At 38.7% G+C, this 17407-nt stretch overlaps 1 protein-coding gene across 1 annotated transcript in view; it reads left to right on the top strand.

Moving 5' to 3' along the window:
* LOC117315406 (titin-like) overlaps positions 1-17407 on the top strand; it is a 71021-nt gene that overhangs the window by 41209 nt on the left and 12405 nt on the right. Inside the window, exon 2 of the mRNA XM_033869590.1 lies at positions 15573-15831. Coding sequence (XP_033725481.1) covers positions 15573-15831 — 259 coding nt within the window. The remainder of the gene's footprint in view (positions 1-15572; positions 15832-17407) is intronic.

The raw sequence follows: 17407 nt of genomic DNA, 5'->3' as shown, positions 1-17407 counted from the left end.
ATAGCCGTAGGATTTGTATCCCCCATACTTTATGTCATTTTGGCTGATTTCTATAGCCATATTATTTGTTAAATTGTGCTGACTGTTGAATTTATCTAGAAAAAAATACTTGAAAAGTCGGTGATAGGAACAGAAATCATCAAAAACTGCATTAACAGCTGATTTCTGTCTTCTTCAACAGGAATGATTTATTCTTTTCAATCAGACAATCATCAGTTAATTAGAACAAAGATTTTATAAACATGTATGTGAATGAATAAGTGTGTCTGAATACATACAGTTAATATTCAACCTAATCAATATTTTATTAGGATTTGTATCACCCCAACTTTATGTCAGTTAAGCTTATTTCTATAGCCATAGGAATTGTATCCCCCCTACTTTATGTCAGTTAAGCTTATTTCTATAGCCGTAGGATTTGTATCCCCCCTACTTTATGTCAGTTAAACTGATTTCTATAGCCATAGGAATTGTATCCCCCCCAACTTTATGTCAGTTAAGCTGATTTCTGTAGCCATAGGAATTGTATCCCCCCAACTTTGTCATATAAGTTGATTTCTATAGCCACAGGATTTGTATCCCCCCTAATTTATGTCATTTAAGTTGATTTCTATGGCCGTAGGAATTGTATCCCCCCTACTTTATGTCAGTTAAGCTTATTTCTATAGCCATAGGAATTGTATCCCCCCCCCTACTTTATGTCAGTTAAGCTTATTTCTATAGCCGTAGGATTTGTATCCCCCCTACTTTATGTCATTTAGACTGATTTCTATAGCCGTAGGATTTGTATCCCCCCCCATATTTCATGTCATATCAGCTGATTTCTGTATATATATAGCCGTAGGAATTGTATCCCCCCCAACTTTATGTCATATAAGTTGATTTCTATAGCCATATGATTTGTATCCCCCCTAATTTATGTCAGTTAAGCTTATTTCTATAGCCGTAGGATTTGTATCCCCCCTACTTTATGTCAGTTAAGCTGATTTCTGTAGCCATAGGAATTGTATCCCCCCAACTTTGTCATATAAGTTAATTTCTATAGCCATAGGATTTGTATCCCCCCTAATTTATGTCATTTAAGTTGATTTCTATGGCCGTAGGAATTGTATCCCCCCTACTTTATGTCATTTAGGCTGATTTCTATAGCCATAGGAATTGTATCCCCCCAACTTTGTCATATAAGTTGATTTCTATAGCCATAGGATTTGTATCCCCCCTAATTTATGTCATTTAAGTTGATTTCTATGGCCGTAGGAATTGTATCCCCCCTACTTTATGTCATTTAGGCTGATTTCTATAGCCATAGGAATTGTATCCCCCTACTTTCTGTTATATAAGTTGATTTCTATAGCCATAGGAATTGTATCCCCCTACTTTCTGTCATATAAGTTGATTTCTATAGCCATAGGAATTGTATCCCCCCTACTTTATGTCATTAAATCTGATTTACTCCGGGACCGGACCCGCTGCGCTTAGATTAACTAAATCAGCAGGTTTTTTGTGTGTGAAATTTTGGTGTTTTTTAATATATATATACTTTAATGGCGATGTCTGCTCACCAACTAAAGACTACGGTAGATTCAAAATGGTCACCACTTATTCTTGCCATTCTTATATAAATATCTGCGAGGGATTTGAATTTGCGTTTGACTCTCCTCGCGAATAAACGCGAAAATTAATCCCACGCGAAATGTAAGTGATTTACAGTGCTCATATTGCCAATATTCTATGTATAATTCTATACTGAAATCACCTAATTACATTACACCCCCGCAACAAAGTTAGGGGGTATACTGGAATCAGGTTGTCCGTCTGTCTGTAGACACATTTACATTTTGTCCGGACAACTCCTCCTAAAACGATGGGCCGATTCCAATGAAACTTCACACAAATATTAATGATCATGTGTTGATGTACATGCCAATTTCCTTTTCTCAAAATTATGGTTGCTATGGCAACTGATCACTATAAACAGGTTTTCCGATAAAAACCATAACTTTAAGTTTGTCCGGACAACTCCTAAACCGAAGGGCAGATTTCAATGAAATTTCACACAAATATAGAGGACCATGTGTAGATGTGCATCTCACGTTCTTTTCCTCAAAATTATGGTTGCTATGGCAACTGGTCACTATATTACTGGGTTATCTTAGTTAGCCTCTGATAAACAGTTCCATTCAAGGTCACATGGGTCAAATAGGCTATAATCTTCAAACAACTTCTTCTCAATAACCAAGAGGCCCAGGGACTTGATATATTGGGCCTGTAGCATGCTGGGGTGAAGGGCTACCAAGTTTGTTCAAATAAATTACCTTGACCTTTATTCAAGGTCACATTGGTCAAATAGGCTATAATCTTCAAACGACTTCTTCTCAATAACCAAGAGGCCCAGGACTTGATATTGGGCCTGTAGCATGCTGTTGTGAAGGGTTACCAAGTTTATTCAAATAAATTACATTGACCTACATTCAAGGTCACAGGGGTGAAATATTTTCAAATCCTGCTATAGCCAAGAGTCACCAAGACCCGATATTAGGCCAATAGTATGCTAGAATGAAGGACTAGAAATTTATTGAAATGAATAAACCTACCTTACTCTGATATTTGAATAAATTGGTTATCAGTATAGTATCTGTAGAAATGGACCTCAACAAACTTGCTGTAGAGCCAGATGAGTGAAACAGGCCCATTGGGCCTCTTGTATAAGGAAATCACAAATTTTACTTTTATTTGTTTGATTTCTATTGGAATTCATTCTAACTTTGTTCAAATTTTCAGCGTAGGATGACAGCTCGATAGTATGCACATGTTGACCCTTACTGACCCCCTGGCCTGATGGGTGGGGCCACAAATTGTCAATTAGATTACTTGATTACTTCAAAACTCAGTTGACTGTTTAGGCCCCTTGGGCCTCTTGTCCAACATAAAGTATGGGATGACACAAATCCTATGGCTATAACAAGAGGCCCAGAGGGCCTGTATCGCTCACCTGGATTTTATGATATATGAAACAAGAATGATGATTAAGTATATTGTTCACTGGTATTGCTATGTCAATATATCATAGGCATTTTATATGGGTACGTGAGGTTTTTATGCCAAAAAATGACTTTTGGCGCAACCCCTTAGGGATGCTACCACACAAATGTGAGTGATATCCATTGCTTAGTTTCAGAAAAGAAGTTGTTTAAGCCCATTGACCCCTTTTGACCCCGCCCTCTGCACCCGGGGGGTCAGTTCCTTCCTTTATAAAATTTTGAATCCTTACCCAAAATAATGCTACCTGTCAAATATGAGCTGTTTCAGAGAAGAAGTTGTTCATATCAATTTAGCCAAATTGACCCCTTTTGGCCCCACCCCTCAGCCCCCTGGTTGGGTTAACCCTAAAATTTGTACAATTTTGAATCCCCACCCCATGACCATGCTACCATACAAATGTGAGTGATATCCATTGATTAGTTTCAGAGAAGTTGTTTATATCAATTTTACCAAATTGACCCCTTTTGGCCCCGCCCCTCAGCCCCAAGGGGGTTGGCCCCGTCATTTGTTCAATTTTGAATCCTTAACCCAAGGGAATGCTACCAGTCAAATATTAGAGATATCCATTGCTTAGTTTCAGAGAAAAAGTTGTTTATGTCAAATCTGCCAAAATGACCCCTTTTGGCCCCGCCTCTCAGCCCCGCCTCTCAGCCCAAAGGGAGGTCGGCCCCACTATTTGTACAATTTTGAATCCTGACCCCAAAGGTATGCTCAGTAAAATATGAGCAATATCTATTGCTTGGTTTCAGAAGAGAAGTTGTTCATATCAATTTAGCCAAATTGACCCCTCTTGGCCCCGCCCCTCAGGCCCCCGTGGGGTCAGCCTCACCATTTGTACAATTTTGAATCCCCACCCAATAGTGATGCTTCCAGGCAAATATGAGCAATATCCATTGCTCGGTTTCAGAGAAGAAGTCGTTTATATCAATATAGCCCAATTGACCACATTTGGCCCCGCCCATCAGGCCCCTGGGGGGTCAGTCCAATAATTTGTACAATTTTGAATCCCCACCCAATAGTGATGGTATCAGGCAAATATGAGCAATATCCATTGCTCAGTTTCAGAGAAGTCGTTTATATCAATATAGCCCAATTGAACACATTTGGCCCCGCCCCTCAGGCCCCCAGGGGGTCAGCCCCATCATTTGTACAATTTTGAATCCCCACCCCATAGTGATGCTACCAGGCAAATATGAGCAAGATCCATTGCTTGGTTTCAGAGAAGTCGTTAATATCAATATAGGTATATTGACCCATTTTGGCCCCGCCCCTCAGGCCCCCAGGGGGTCAGCCCCACCATTTGTACAATTTTGAATCCTCATACCATAGTGATGCTACCAGGCAAATAGGAGCGATATCCTTTGCATGGTTTCAGAGAAGAAGTCGTTTATATTAATAGAGCCAAATTGACCCCTTTTGGCCCCGCCCCTCAGACCCCTGGGGGGTCAGCCCCACCATTTGTACAATTTTGAGTCCACATCCCATAGGGATGCTTCTGACAAAATTTGGTCAAATTCTGATCAGTCGGTTATGAAGAAGAAGTCAATTGTTGACGGACGGACGGACGACGGACGACAGACGGCGGACGGACGACCGACGGACGGACGCAACGGTATGGCCTAAGCTCACCTTGGTCCTTTGGACCAGGTGAGCTAAAAATCAGATTAAATGACATAAAGTAGGGGGGATACAAATGCTATGGCTAAAGAAATCAGATTAAATGACAAAGTATTGTGGATACAAATCCTATGGCTATAGAAATCAGATTAAATGACAAAGTAGGGGGGATACAAATCCTATGGCTATAGAAATCAGTTTAACTGACATAAAATAGGGGGATACAAATCCTATGGCTATAGAAATCAACTTATATGACAAAGTTGGGGGGGATACAAATGCTATGGCTAAAGAAATCAGATTAACTGACATAAAAAAGGAGGGATACAAATCCTATGGCTGTAGAAATAAGTTTAACTGACATAAAATAGGGGGGACACAAATCCTTACGGCTATAGAAATAAGCTTACTGACATAAAATAGGGGGATACAAATGCTATGGCTATAGAAATCAGATTTAATGACATAAAGTAGGGGGGATACAATTCCTACAGCTACAGAAATCAGATTAAATGACATAAAGTAGGGGGGGGATACAAATCCTATGGCTATAGAAATCAGTTTAACTGACATAAAATAGGGGGGATACAAATCCTACGGCTATAGAAATCAGATTATAATGACATAAAGTAGGGGGGATACAAATCCTATGGCTATAGAAATCAGATTAAATTACATAAAGTAGGGGGGATACAATTCCTACGGCTATAGAAATCAGATTATAATGACATAAAGTAGGGGGGATACAAATCATATGGCTTCAGAAATCAGATTAAATGACATAAAGTAGGGGGATACAAATCATATGGCTATAGAAATAAGCTTAACTGACATAAAGTAGGGGGGATACAATTCCTATGGCTATAGAAATAAGCTTAACTGACATAAAGAAGGGGGGATACAAATCCTACAGCTATATATAGAAATCAGATTAACTGACATAAAGTAGGGGGGATACAAATCCTATGGCTATAGAAATAAGCTTATAACTGACATAAAGTAGAGGGGATACAATTCCTACAGCTATATATAGAAATCAGATTAACTGACATAAAGTAGGGGGGATACAAATCCTATGGCTATAGAAATCAGTTTAACTGACAAAGTAGGGGGATACAAATCCTACGGCTATAGAAATCAGATTAAATGACAAAGTAGGGGGGATACAAATCCTATGGTATAGAAATCAGCTTAAATGACAAAAAGTAGGGGAGATACAAATTCTACGGTTATAGAAATTAGCTTAATTAACAAAGGAGGGGGGGGGGGGGGGGGGGGGGGATACAAATCCTATGGCTATAGAAATCAGTTTAACTGACAAAGTAGGGGGATACAAATCCTACGGCTATAGAAATCAGATTAAATGACAAAGCAGGGGGGATACAAATCCTATGGCTATAGAAATCAGCTTAAATGACAAAAAGTAGGGGAGATACAAATTCTACGGTTATAGAAATTAGCTTAATTAACAAAGGAGGGGGGGGGGGGGGGGATACAAATCCTATGGCTATAGAAATTAACTTAATTAACAAAGTTGGGGAGATACAAATCATATGGCTATAGAAATAAGCTTAACTGACATAAAGTAGGGGGGATACAATTCCTATGGCTATAGAAATAAGCTTAACTGACATAAAGTAGGGGGGGATACAAATCCTATGGCTATAGAAATCAGTTTAACTGACATAAAATAGGGGGGATACAAATCCTATGGCTATAGAAATCAGATTAAATTACATAAAGTAGGGGGGATACAATTCCTACGGCTATAGAAATCAGATTATAATGACATAAAGTAGGGGGGATACAAATCATATGGCTTCAGAAATCAGATTAAATGACATAAAGTAGGGGGATACAAATCATATGGCTATAGAAATAAGCTTAACTGACATAAAGTAGGGGGGATACAATTCCTATGGCTATAGAAATAAGCTTAACTGACATAAAGAAGGGGGGATACAAATCCTACAGCTATATATAGAAATCAGATTAACTGACATAAAGTAGGGGGGATACAAATCCTATGGCTATAGAAATAAGCTTATAACTGACATAAAGTAGAGGGGATACAATTCCTACAGCTATATATAGAAATCAGATTAACTGACATAAAGTAGGGGGGATACAAATCCTATGGCTATAGAAATCAGATTAACTGACAAAGTAGGGGGATACAAATCCTACGGCTATAGAAATCAGATTAAATGACAAAGTAGGGGGGATACAAATCCTATGGTATAGAAATCAGCTTAAATGACAAAAAGTAGGGGAGATACAAATTCTACGGTTATAGAAATTAGCTTAATTAACAAAGGAGGGGGGGGGGGGGGATACAAATCCTATGGCTATAGAAATCAGATTAAATTACATAAAGTAGGGGGGATACAATTCCTACGGCTATAGAAATCAGATTATAATGACATAAAGTAGGGGGGATACAAATCATATGGCTTCAGAAATCAGATTAAATGACATAAAGTAGGGGGATACAAATCATATGGCTATAGAAATAAGCTTAACTGACATAAAGTAGGGGGGATACAATTCCTATGGCTATAGAAATAAGCTTAACTGACATAAAGTAGAGGGGATACAATTCCTACAGCTATATATAGAAATCAGATTAACTGACATAAAGTAGGGGGGATACAAATCCTATGGCTATAGAAATAAGCTTATAACTGACATAAAGTAGAGGGGATACAATTCCTACAGCTATATATAGAAATCAGATTAACTGACATAAAGTAGGGGGGATACAAATCCTATGGCTATAGAAATCAGTTTAACTGACAAAGTAGGGGGATACAAATCCTACGGCTATAGAAATCAGATTAAATGACAAAGTAGGGGGGATACAAATCCTATGGTATAGAAATCAGCTTAAATGACAAAAAGTAGGGGAGATACAAATTCTACGGTTATAGAAATTAGCTTAATTAACAAAGGAGGGGGGGGGGGGGGGGGGGGGGGGGGGATACAAATCCTATGGCTATAGAAATTAACTTAATTAACAAAGTTGGGGAGATACAAATCATATGGCTATAGAAATAAGCTTAACTGACATAAAGTAGGGGGGATACAATTCCTATGGCTATAGAAATAAGCTTAACTGACATAAAGAAGGGGGGATACAAATCCTATGGCTATAGAAATAAGCTTAACTGACATAAAGTAGAGGGGATACAATTCCTACAGCCATAGAAATCAGTTTAACTGACATAAAGTAGGGGGGATACAAATCCTATGGCTATAGAAATCAGATTAAATGACAAAGTAGGGGGGATACAAATCCTATGGTATAGAAATCAGCTTAAATGACAAAAAGTAGGGGAGATACAAATTCTACGGTTATAGAAATTAGCTTAATTAACAAAGGAGGGGGGGGGGGGGGATACAAATCCTATGGCTATAGAAATTAACTTAATTAACAAAGTTGGGGAGATACAAATCCTATGGTTATAGAAATTAGCTTATTTAACAAAGGAGGGGGGGATACAAATCCTATGGCTATAGAAATCTGCATATTTATGTTAAAGGAAGTTATGTTAAAAGATAGATTATTTTTGTTTTGTTAGTATTATGTATCCAATTGATCTTGTCAAGTTGTGAATGGAGAAAACCATATTTAAACGAACCAGCAAAAACTCAATTTAAAAAAAAATTATTGATGTAAAAATCCATGTCTTTCTGGAAATTGGAAAAAATGGTATGTATATACCGTTAATAAATCAAAACCATTATTAAATATTCATTTATATCACACAATACTAGGTAATAACTTGTATTTATAGATTATATATAATAATAATTAATACAAAGAAATATGGACAATTTAATAATAGTAATGTTTAAATAAAAAAATAAGCATAAAACTTCATGAGGTATTTTCTTTAAACAAAACAAAATCCTAATATTTATAATTTCAAGCCTTTTTTAATTAATGCTTGTCACAACACACATCATCCACATTAAATTCACACCTGTCAAGTCCATTGCCATCCTGCTGATTGTGTGTACATCACACCCTGACCCCATGCATGACTGCTCACCACCCCCTCCCTAATTGTCTTTGATGACAATCATTATATATAAACCTAGGTGTAAGAGTCACCAGGTATGCAGAGATCGAGGAACACATATATAAAAGTGAACAGGGAACCACTGCAAACTGTATATATCATATTTGCTGTCACTTGAATTGACATTTCATGATTAAATAGATACAGTCTGTATATAAAATATATACACCCCTGCAGTCCATTCTCCCAATATCTTAAAAACTCCTTTAATCCTCCAATTATCAAAAAAAAGAGTTCATTAATACTTTCTAGTATATAAATTCATTGTATTGAACACCCGTATACAGATAAGGTTTCATATGAATAGGGGGGATACTTTTCCTATGGGGGGGATACAAATCCTATGGCCAGTTTTAGTATCCGGATACAAATCCTATGGGGGATACTTATCTTATATGACACCGGTACATAAACCATGCCTGTAATTGACCACCTAATGAAGTGTCCCCAACGTGTTACAATAGAAACTCTCATAATGTACAGTATTGTGTCGACTATTAATTTGCCTATCTTTGTACAACAAGACTCTAGGACATATAAACAAAGGCTGGTGGAAGTATTGATGGGTGTTAATGATATATTTATGTTCCTGATCTTAGAGCCACACTTATCAGCAGGTAAAGCTCCATGACAGCTACATGATATAGCTGTCACTAAGGTGGCCCTACGACAGGTGCTTTATGTCCAAAGTGTCTCCAGCAATTTGTGGTGTATGCTTTGGACAAAAAGCGCTCTACTGTGCATTGATGTGCTGTATTTAATATGCATGTGTAGGCAGATCTCCATTGTACTTTTTTGTCCAGTTCACAGGGCTGGCCCCTTCAGTAAGTAAATAGGAAACAAACAAAAAAGCTACATAATTACAATCAGGTATTACATACAGCAGGCTCCATTATAGTACTTCCCTACCCCCTACCTACCTTAGACTCCACCCCCTACCCGGGATGTTAGACTCCACCCCCTACCAAGGATGTTGACTCCACCCCCTACCCAGGATGTTAGACTCCACCCCCTACCCAGGATGTTAGACTCCACCCCCTACCCAGGATGTTAGACTCCACCCCCTACCCAGGATGTTGACTCCACCCCCTACCCAGGATGTTAGACTCAACCCCCCTACCCAGGATGTTAGACTCCACCCCCTACCCAGGATGTTAGACTCCACCCCCTACCCGGGATGTTAGACTCCACCCCCTACCCAGGATGTTAGACTCCACCCCGTACCCAGGATGTTAAACTCCACCCCCTAGCCAGGATGTTAGACTCTACCGCCTACCCAGGATGTTAGACTCCACCCCCTACCCACAATGTTAGACTCCAACCCCTACCCAGGATGTTAGACTCCACCCCCTACCCAGGATGTTGACTCCACCCCCTCCCCAGGATGTTAGACTCCACCCCCTCCCCAGGATGTTAGACTCCACCCCCTACCCAGGATGTTAGACTCCACCCCCTACCCAGGATGTTAGACTCCACCCCCTACCCAGGATGTTAGACTCCACCCCCTACCCGGGATGTTAGACTCCACCCCCTACCCAGGATGTAGACTCCACCCCCTACCCAGGATGTTGACTCCACCCCCTACCCAGGATGTTGACTCCACCCCCTACCCAGGATGTTAGACTCCACCCCCTACCCAGGATGTTAGACTCCACCCCCTACCCAGGATGTTAGACTCCACCCCCTACCCAGGATGTTAGACTCCACCCCCTACCCAGGATGTTAGACTCCACCCCCTACCCAGGATGTTAGACTCCACCCCCTACCCAGGATGTTGACTCCACCCTCTACCCAGGATGTTAGACTCCACCCCCTACCCAGGATGTTAGACTCCACCCCCTACCCAGGATGTTAGACTCCACCCCCTACCCAGGATGTTGACTCCACCCCCTACCCAGGATGTTAGACTCCACCCCCTACCCAGGATGTTAGACTCCACCCCCTACCCAGGATGTTAGACTCCACCCCCTACCCAGGATGTTAGACTCCACCCCCTCCCCAGGATGTTGACTCCTGACCCCCTACCCAAGATGTTAGAAAGCATTTAATGATCAGGAATACTCCATTAAGATCATGTAAATATCAGGTTTTCAAGTTCTTTTTAACACCACTCAAGTACTAAATTGTCACAATATTAACTGAAATATGTTTGAATCATTATTTCAGGTGTGTTATTTGTGGTAACAAATATCTTTCCTCCACACTATCACAGACATTAGACACAAGTATTTTGTATAGTGTTGTTTAAATTTATGCTAAAGAAGTGCCTTTCATAACTTAAACTCCTATTGATTTTTAGGACACGGAGCTCTTTGCATCTTAATTCATTATAATCCTTTAGGTCTCTTCAAAATGTCTTAATTTATACCCCCGCAACGAAGTTAGAGGGGGGGGGGGGGGGGGGGGGTATACTGGAATCAGGTTGTCCGTCTGTCTGACAAATCTTGTCCGGACAACTCCTCCTTATAAACCAATGGGCCGACTCCAATGACAATTCACACAAATAGAAGGGAACATGTCCAGGTCCAGATGTGCATGTGCATGCACAAAATTCCAAAATTTTGGTTGCCATGGTTACTGGTTCCTATTCATAGGTTTTTCTTGTCCGGACAACTCCTCCTAAACTTGTGAACCGATTTTCTCAAAACTTTATGGAAATGTTGGGGAACGTGCAGTTACGGGAATGTTAGGGGACATGTGCAGTTACGGGAATGTTAGCTATGAAACATGTGCAGATGTGCATGCAGCTGTTTGAATTCCAAATTTTTGTTGCCATGGTAACTGGTCAGTGACTAAATTCTCTTTATTATGAACAAAAGATATTCCAGCCATTCTTAATTTCAGAAATAGGGGTGTGCACAGGTTATGTTAGTTAGCCTCTAAATAACAGTTTCAGTAATGTCCATTGACTCATGCAGATTTCGGGGGTATTAGTCTGCCATCCTGGCGACAGTTCTAGTTCATTTATGTTTCATTTTCATTTATGTTTCATTTAGGAAGATTTTCTGAAAAGTATCTTAACAAGGAAAATGTCTGTAGCTATGTCATCATTTTCACTCCTGCTTTTCACATGGAAACATGTAAAAACACAAGTATTATTTAAGCTATCTATACCTGAATCCTTTTAGCACTGACAGGCAGTCTGTTTCGTCACCGTAGTATATAATCAGTCATACCAGGGGTGATGGGACTGAACATAGATACCCACTCATTACGGAAGTCAGCTGATCCTGTGACCCAGGGTAAACATCTCGGCACCCAAAAACTGCATTCGTCATCCAACTCTGCAAGGAAGCCAGACGCTTCAGTTGTCATTCCAAAAATGATGTGGGCTTGATACATTTACAGAACTGTTTATACATTGTAAGACACATGAAGAAGACAATTACCTGGTATGATTCAAATTTTATCAGGAAATTATTGTGACTTGTTTCGTGAAATTGAGGATATTTTTCTACTTGAAGAAGATAACAGACATGATGGAATATTTGCTGAATATAAGTGTTGATTCTGTGGTGTTAATTTGGTGTATTTAATTTCCTTCTGAGTTCTTCCTGTGATTGCATGGAAATATGTACTATACATCTCATGTGACTTGGTACTTAAGGAGAAATGGCAAGGTCATGGTAACTGTTAGACCAACAAGAAAAACCTTTGAATGTTGTGGTTTGTAAGATTCAAACAATACAGTCATGTAACTGTCTTTTCTGGGATATTTAAAAAGAAATAGCCCTGAGATGCATTAGTGGTACAAAGGTAAAGTTATTCTGGTATCTCGTGTTGTCATCAAATGAACAGTTTGATCCCGCAGGAAGTTTCGTTGAGAGCATGGATGTATGTAAATGTGAAAATCATGACGGAGTTTATGAGTACTACGCGAAGAGGACAGTGCCACCTCATCTGGCAATCTAACTCAGGCCGACAGGTCTTAGGGCAACCCTCGACACTTCACCTTTTTGTGGATGAACGAGTTGTCCCACGCAGAAATCATGTTAAGTCTATGATTTGTAAATTTGAATCAGGAAAGCTTAAGAAGAAGGTAAAAACCGTTAGTGCTCAGGTAACAATATAATGTATTCACATTTTAATCAGGTATGAGTAATCTAAAATCTCTCTGTGCATGTTAAGATGTATATATGATGAGCTATTGTTTGTCATAGAGTTCATGAAGTGGATTATAAATGTAGGCTAAACTACTAGTACTGTTTCTGTTTTTTTCTTAATCAGTACATTCTAATGTAAATTGAATGGCTTGTGACAAAATAGATGGTGTTACATTTACATACGAATGCAATTCTTAGCTTGGCTAGGGATGGGGGCGTTACCTTTCTCATTGTTCAAACTGCGTCAGCTCTAAGGAGTGCCAATGATCTCGACTTTGACAATCATGTAGAATACAGGAGAATATTCATTTTCATTTGTATGTCTCCGCCATGAAATGGGGGGAGGGGGGCATATAGTGTTACCTGTGTCCGTTCGTTGCGTCCCTTCCCGTCCCGATGTAATGTAACTATAGCTAATCACAGGAACTGCTGAGGTTATGAGGTGTCAAGTGGCATTTATGTCTTACAGACATTTTCTAGTTTTCACCTGTAATACATAAATACCTGTATTACATGGTATCACCTGTATTACATGATATCACATGTAATATATGATATCACCTATAATACATGAAATCACCTGTAATACATAAATACCTATAATACATAAATACCTATAAAGCACCTGTAATACATATCAACTGTAATACATGATATCACCTGTAATACATGATATCACCTATCATGCATAAATACCTATAATACATAAACACCTATAAAGCACCTGTAATACATATCAACTGTAATACATGATATCACCTGTAATGATCACATATAGTATAGTTTATGATTTATAAATTTACTTTGAAAAGTCCTTATCAATATTGTCCAATGCTGTGCCTTTATTAAGGTCTCCAAAGTTATTCATTTTGTTTGTCCTGAAATAAGTAAAACTCTTCCTTTTATCTTAATTCTTAGACATTAACACAGTGGGACCACACTCAATTTACATCACAGACTTTAAGAGTGCTTTGTGTTTCCTATCGGGATACATATCTAGTTTCTACATGTGTAAATAACGTACTAATTGTAGATTAAACTGACTGGAGCAGTCTGTTCGAGATGAACCTATTGGTTCCTCAGATTTTACTACTTAACTGAAGTTTAATGCTGACTTTAAGGGGATTTGTGACATTACATCAGATCCTTTATTTGATCAATAAACAGAGGAAACAAATGGTGGTGGTGGGGTTTAAAATTATGTAATATGGGTGTATTACCATGTTAGAATTCAAATGTGTATCATAAATTACTATTATCACTTTGGTGTTGTAAATAGTGCATAGAGGCCATAAACAAGCAGTGTGTGTACATGTATTGTGCTGGGGTTGATACATGCATTACATCATAGATCAAATTAATTATATTTCCTGGTGGCTGAAAAAGAACCAATCATCAATTGATTATAAACTGTCTGCAGTAACATGGCATGGAGTTTTAGTGATGTCATATAATTGCCAGAAACTTTTGAAATAATCAAATGAAAGTGATTATAAAGTCTTAAATCAACAGAAAAAATATTTGAGATAGAAATTTTTTTTTTAAACAAATTACTTAAAACATATATGTGCATGCTGATAATATTTGATTTGGTTGGGTTTATACAGATTTTTCAATCATTTTAAATATTGTTTTGACTCATGCCTCCTCTGATTTTACAGGTATTTTTGTAGACATGTGTACATGTGTCTTTATTATCATACTGCTAGGAGTTTTTTTTTCTCCTGTGAATAAAAGCAAATTCAATTAAGAAAAATGCCTTAAGCTACAGTTGTTTGAATGTGTACATGATTACTGGTGTTTGAGTGTGTACATTATGATTCATGTAGGTGTGTCCTATATATATAGTGTAGTGTACAACCGTATGTAATCGGTTGATAACACAAACAGATGGTGTCGTAACATATTACTGATGTACAGCTCCTCAGTCCATTACAGCCAGGTGAATCTAGTGTCTATACCTGATAACTGACCACATGGACATCAGCTGATTAGGGTCAGCTGTCAGCTAGCCTATAAAACTGTCAATGGTACAACTGTTTTATGTCTCGGGGAACTCAGCTAGTACTAGTTGGGTCCAACTACTCATCATTCCTGCATGTTAATATATTCTTGTCAGTGGTCATTTTTAGGTCTCAAGGTCACCAATGATTATGTTGGTGCTGATTGTGAAGGTTGAAGTGGCCACCAAGGTTATACACCAATTAGGGGTAGTCATTTAAAATAATTAACACAAATAAATCAAACTTTAAATTAAATCAATGCTGATTATTAAAATAGCTAATTATTTTAAAGAATTTCTACATGAAGATGTTACTCAAAGTATGTGTAATTAAGTGTTACTCTGACAAAGCATATTAAGATTGAGAGCCAATTAATGACTTGAACACTACTGTCACCGACAGATATAAATGGTCCACAACAACAACTAAACATCAGGGTACATAATACATTGTTTGGGAAATTTTGATCTACATAATTACAAACCCAAAAAATGTAGACTTTGAATCATCGTAACATTGCTAACCATTGTGTAATCATCCTAAAGTGTATGTCATCGTTAAACATGCTTAATGTACTACAAAGCTGCTATATACAATCATTTGGACCAAATATATCAGAAATTATAGAACGGGGTAATATAATGCAGGTGTCAGACGTTTGTTTGTAATGAAATAATGAAGTTTCTCGTCTTTTGACCTTGACATGTGTTTTGTCATTTCAGTTAAAAATTTCATTTAATGACCAAGCCACTGCCACACACGAGTACCAGTCTGAGAATGCAGCACTGCACGACTACCTCGTCATTCACCCAAAGGAAGAGGAAGAAGTAAAGAAACAAGCAGAAGAAGAAGAGAAAACAGTCATCAAACTAGAAGACTTTGAATACGCGGATGAGTCATCAGATGATGTGCCTGAGACCCCTCGTAGTGGAGGCATGGCTGACAGTTCTATTCGAAGTAACACACCACTGTCAGGGGGAGGTAAAACATGTACTGAATATCCTCTCCTCTTATGTCACACTACTGTAGCATGCTCCTGAAAGGAAAGCAAGCAATTTACTAAGGTCTTAGAACAATACCCATGACCTCTTCCATCCCAACTCATTTAGAATTACATTTTGCTTTCCTCTGTAAATAGATGAAGGAATAATCCTGACATATCAATCACAGAAATCTTACAGGATTATCCCCATTCTGATTTGAATAGTAAATAATCAAAGAACTTCACTTGTGGCTTTTATTTTCTGAAATCATGTTCACTGTACCATGATAAGTAACGCCATGCATCCTTCGGTATGTACAGTTAACCAGATTATGCTTACTTTACAGACTGGTTGCACCAATTATTCACCAAGTGTCCTAGAAAGTATCCATACATATCAGGTTCCAGTTGACTGATTGGGTGATAGAGTAGACTGGGGGTTTGGGTTTAAATTAATCATGTCTGGGATTTATAGAGCGGATACTTTCCTCAGTGTAAATGTGACAGTATGGTCGATATGGTCTCTTTGATTAATTCTCTTAGGCCACTACTTATTGGCCTATATATTTGTGTTTAAATTGAATCATTTTCCCATGGTTGTACTATATAGGAAGGAAAGTTAGAACACCTTTTGGCTAATCAGAGTTTATATATATAGTCATGATCACAAAGAACCTGCAATTAATATATGACCCAGAGTACCAGTACTATTAAATATGGTACCCAGGGTACCAGTACTATTAAATGTGGGACCCAGGGTACCAGTACTATTAAATGTGGGACCCAGGGTACCAGTACTATTAAATGTTGGACCCAGGTTACCAATGATATTAAATGTGGGACCCAGGGTACCAGTACTATTAAATGTGGGACCCAGGGTACCAGTAATATTGAATGTGGGACCCAAGGTACCAGTACTATTAAATGTGGGACCCAGGGTACCAGTACTATTAAATGTGGGACCCAGGGTACCAATACTATTAAATGTGGACCCAGGGTACCAATACTATTAAATGTGGGACCCAGGGTACCAGTACTATTAAATGTGGGACCCAGGGTACCAGTACTATTAAATGTGGAACCCAGGGTACCAGTACTATTAAATGTGGGACCCAGGGTACCAGTAATATTAAATGTGGCCCCAGGGTACCAATACTATTAAATGTGGGACCCAGGGTACCAATGATATTAAATGTGGGACCCAGGGTACCAATGATATTAAATGTGGGACCCAGCGTACCAGTACTATTAAATGTGGGACCCAGGGTACCAGTACTATTAAATCTGGGACCCAGAGTACCAATACTATTAAATGTGGAACCCAGGGTACTAGTACTATTAAATGTGGGACCCAGGGTACTAGTACTATTAAATGTGGGACCCAGGGTACCAGTACTGTTAATTGTGGGACCCAGGGTACCAGTACTATTAAATGTGGGACCCAGGGTACCGGTACTGTTAAATATGGGAACCAGGATACCAGTACTATTAAATGTGGGACCCAGGGTACCAGTACTATTAAATGTGGCCCCAGGGTACCAATACTATTAAATGTGGAACCCAGGGTACCAGTAC

This window comes from Pecten maximus, chromosome 2, assembly GCF_902652985.1.
Source record: "Pecten maximus chromosome 2, xPecMax1.1, whole genome shotgun sequence".
In the NCBI taxonomy this organism is placed as follows: domain Eukaryota; kingdom Metazoa; phylum Mollusca; class Bivalvia; order Pectinida; family Pectinidae; genus Pecten; species Pecten maximus.
Note: the sequence above shows the minus strand (reverse complement) of the source record. Positions and strands in the feature narration are given on the sequence as shown.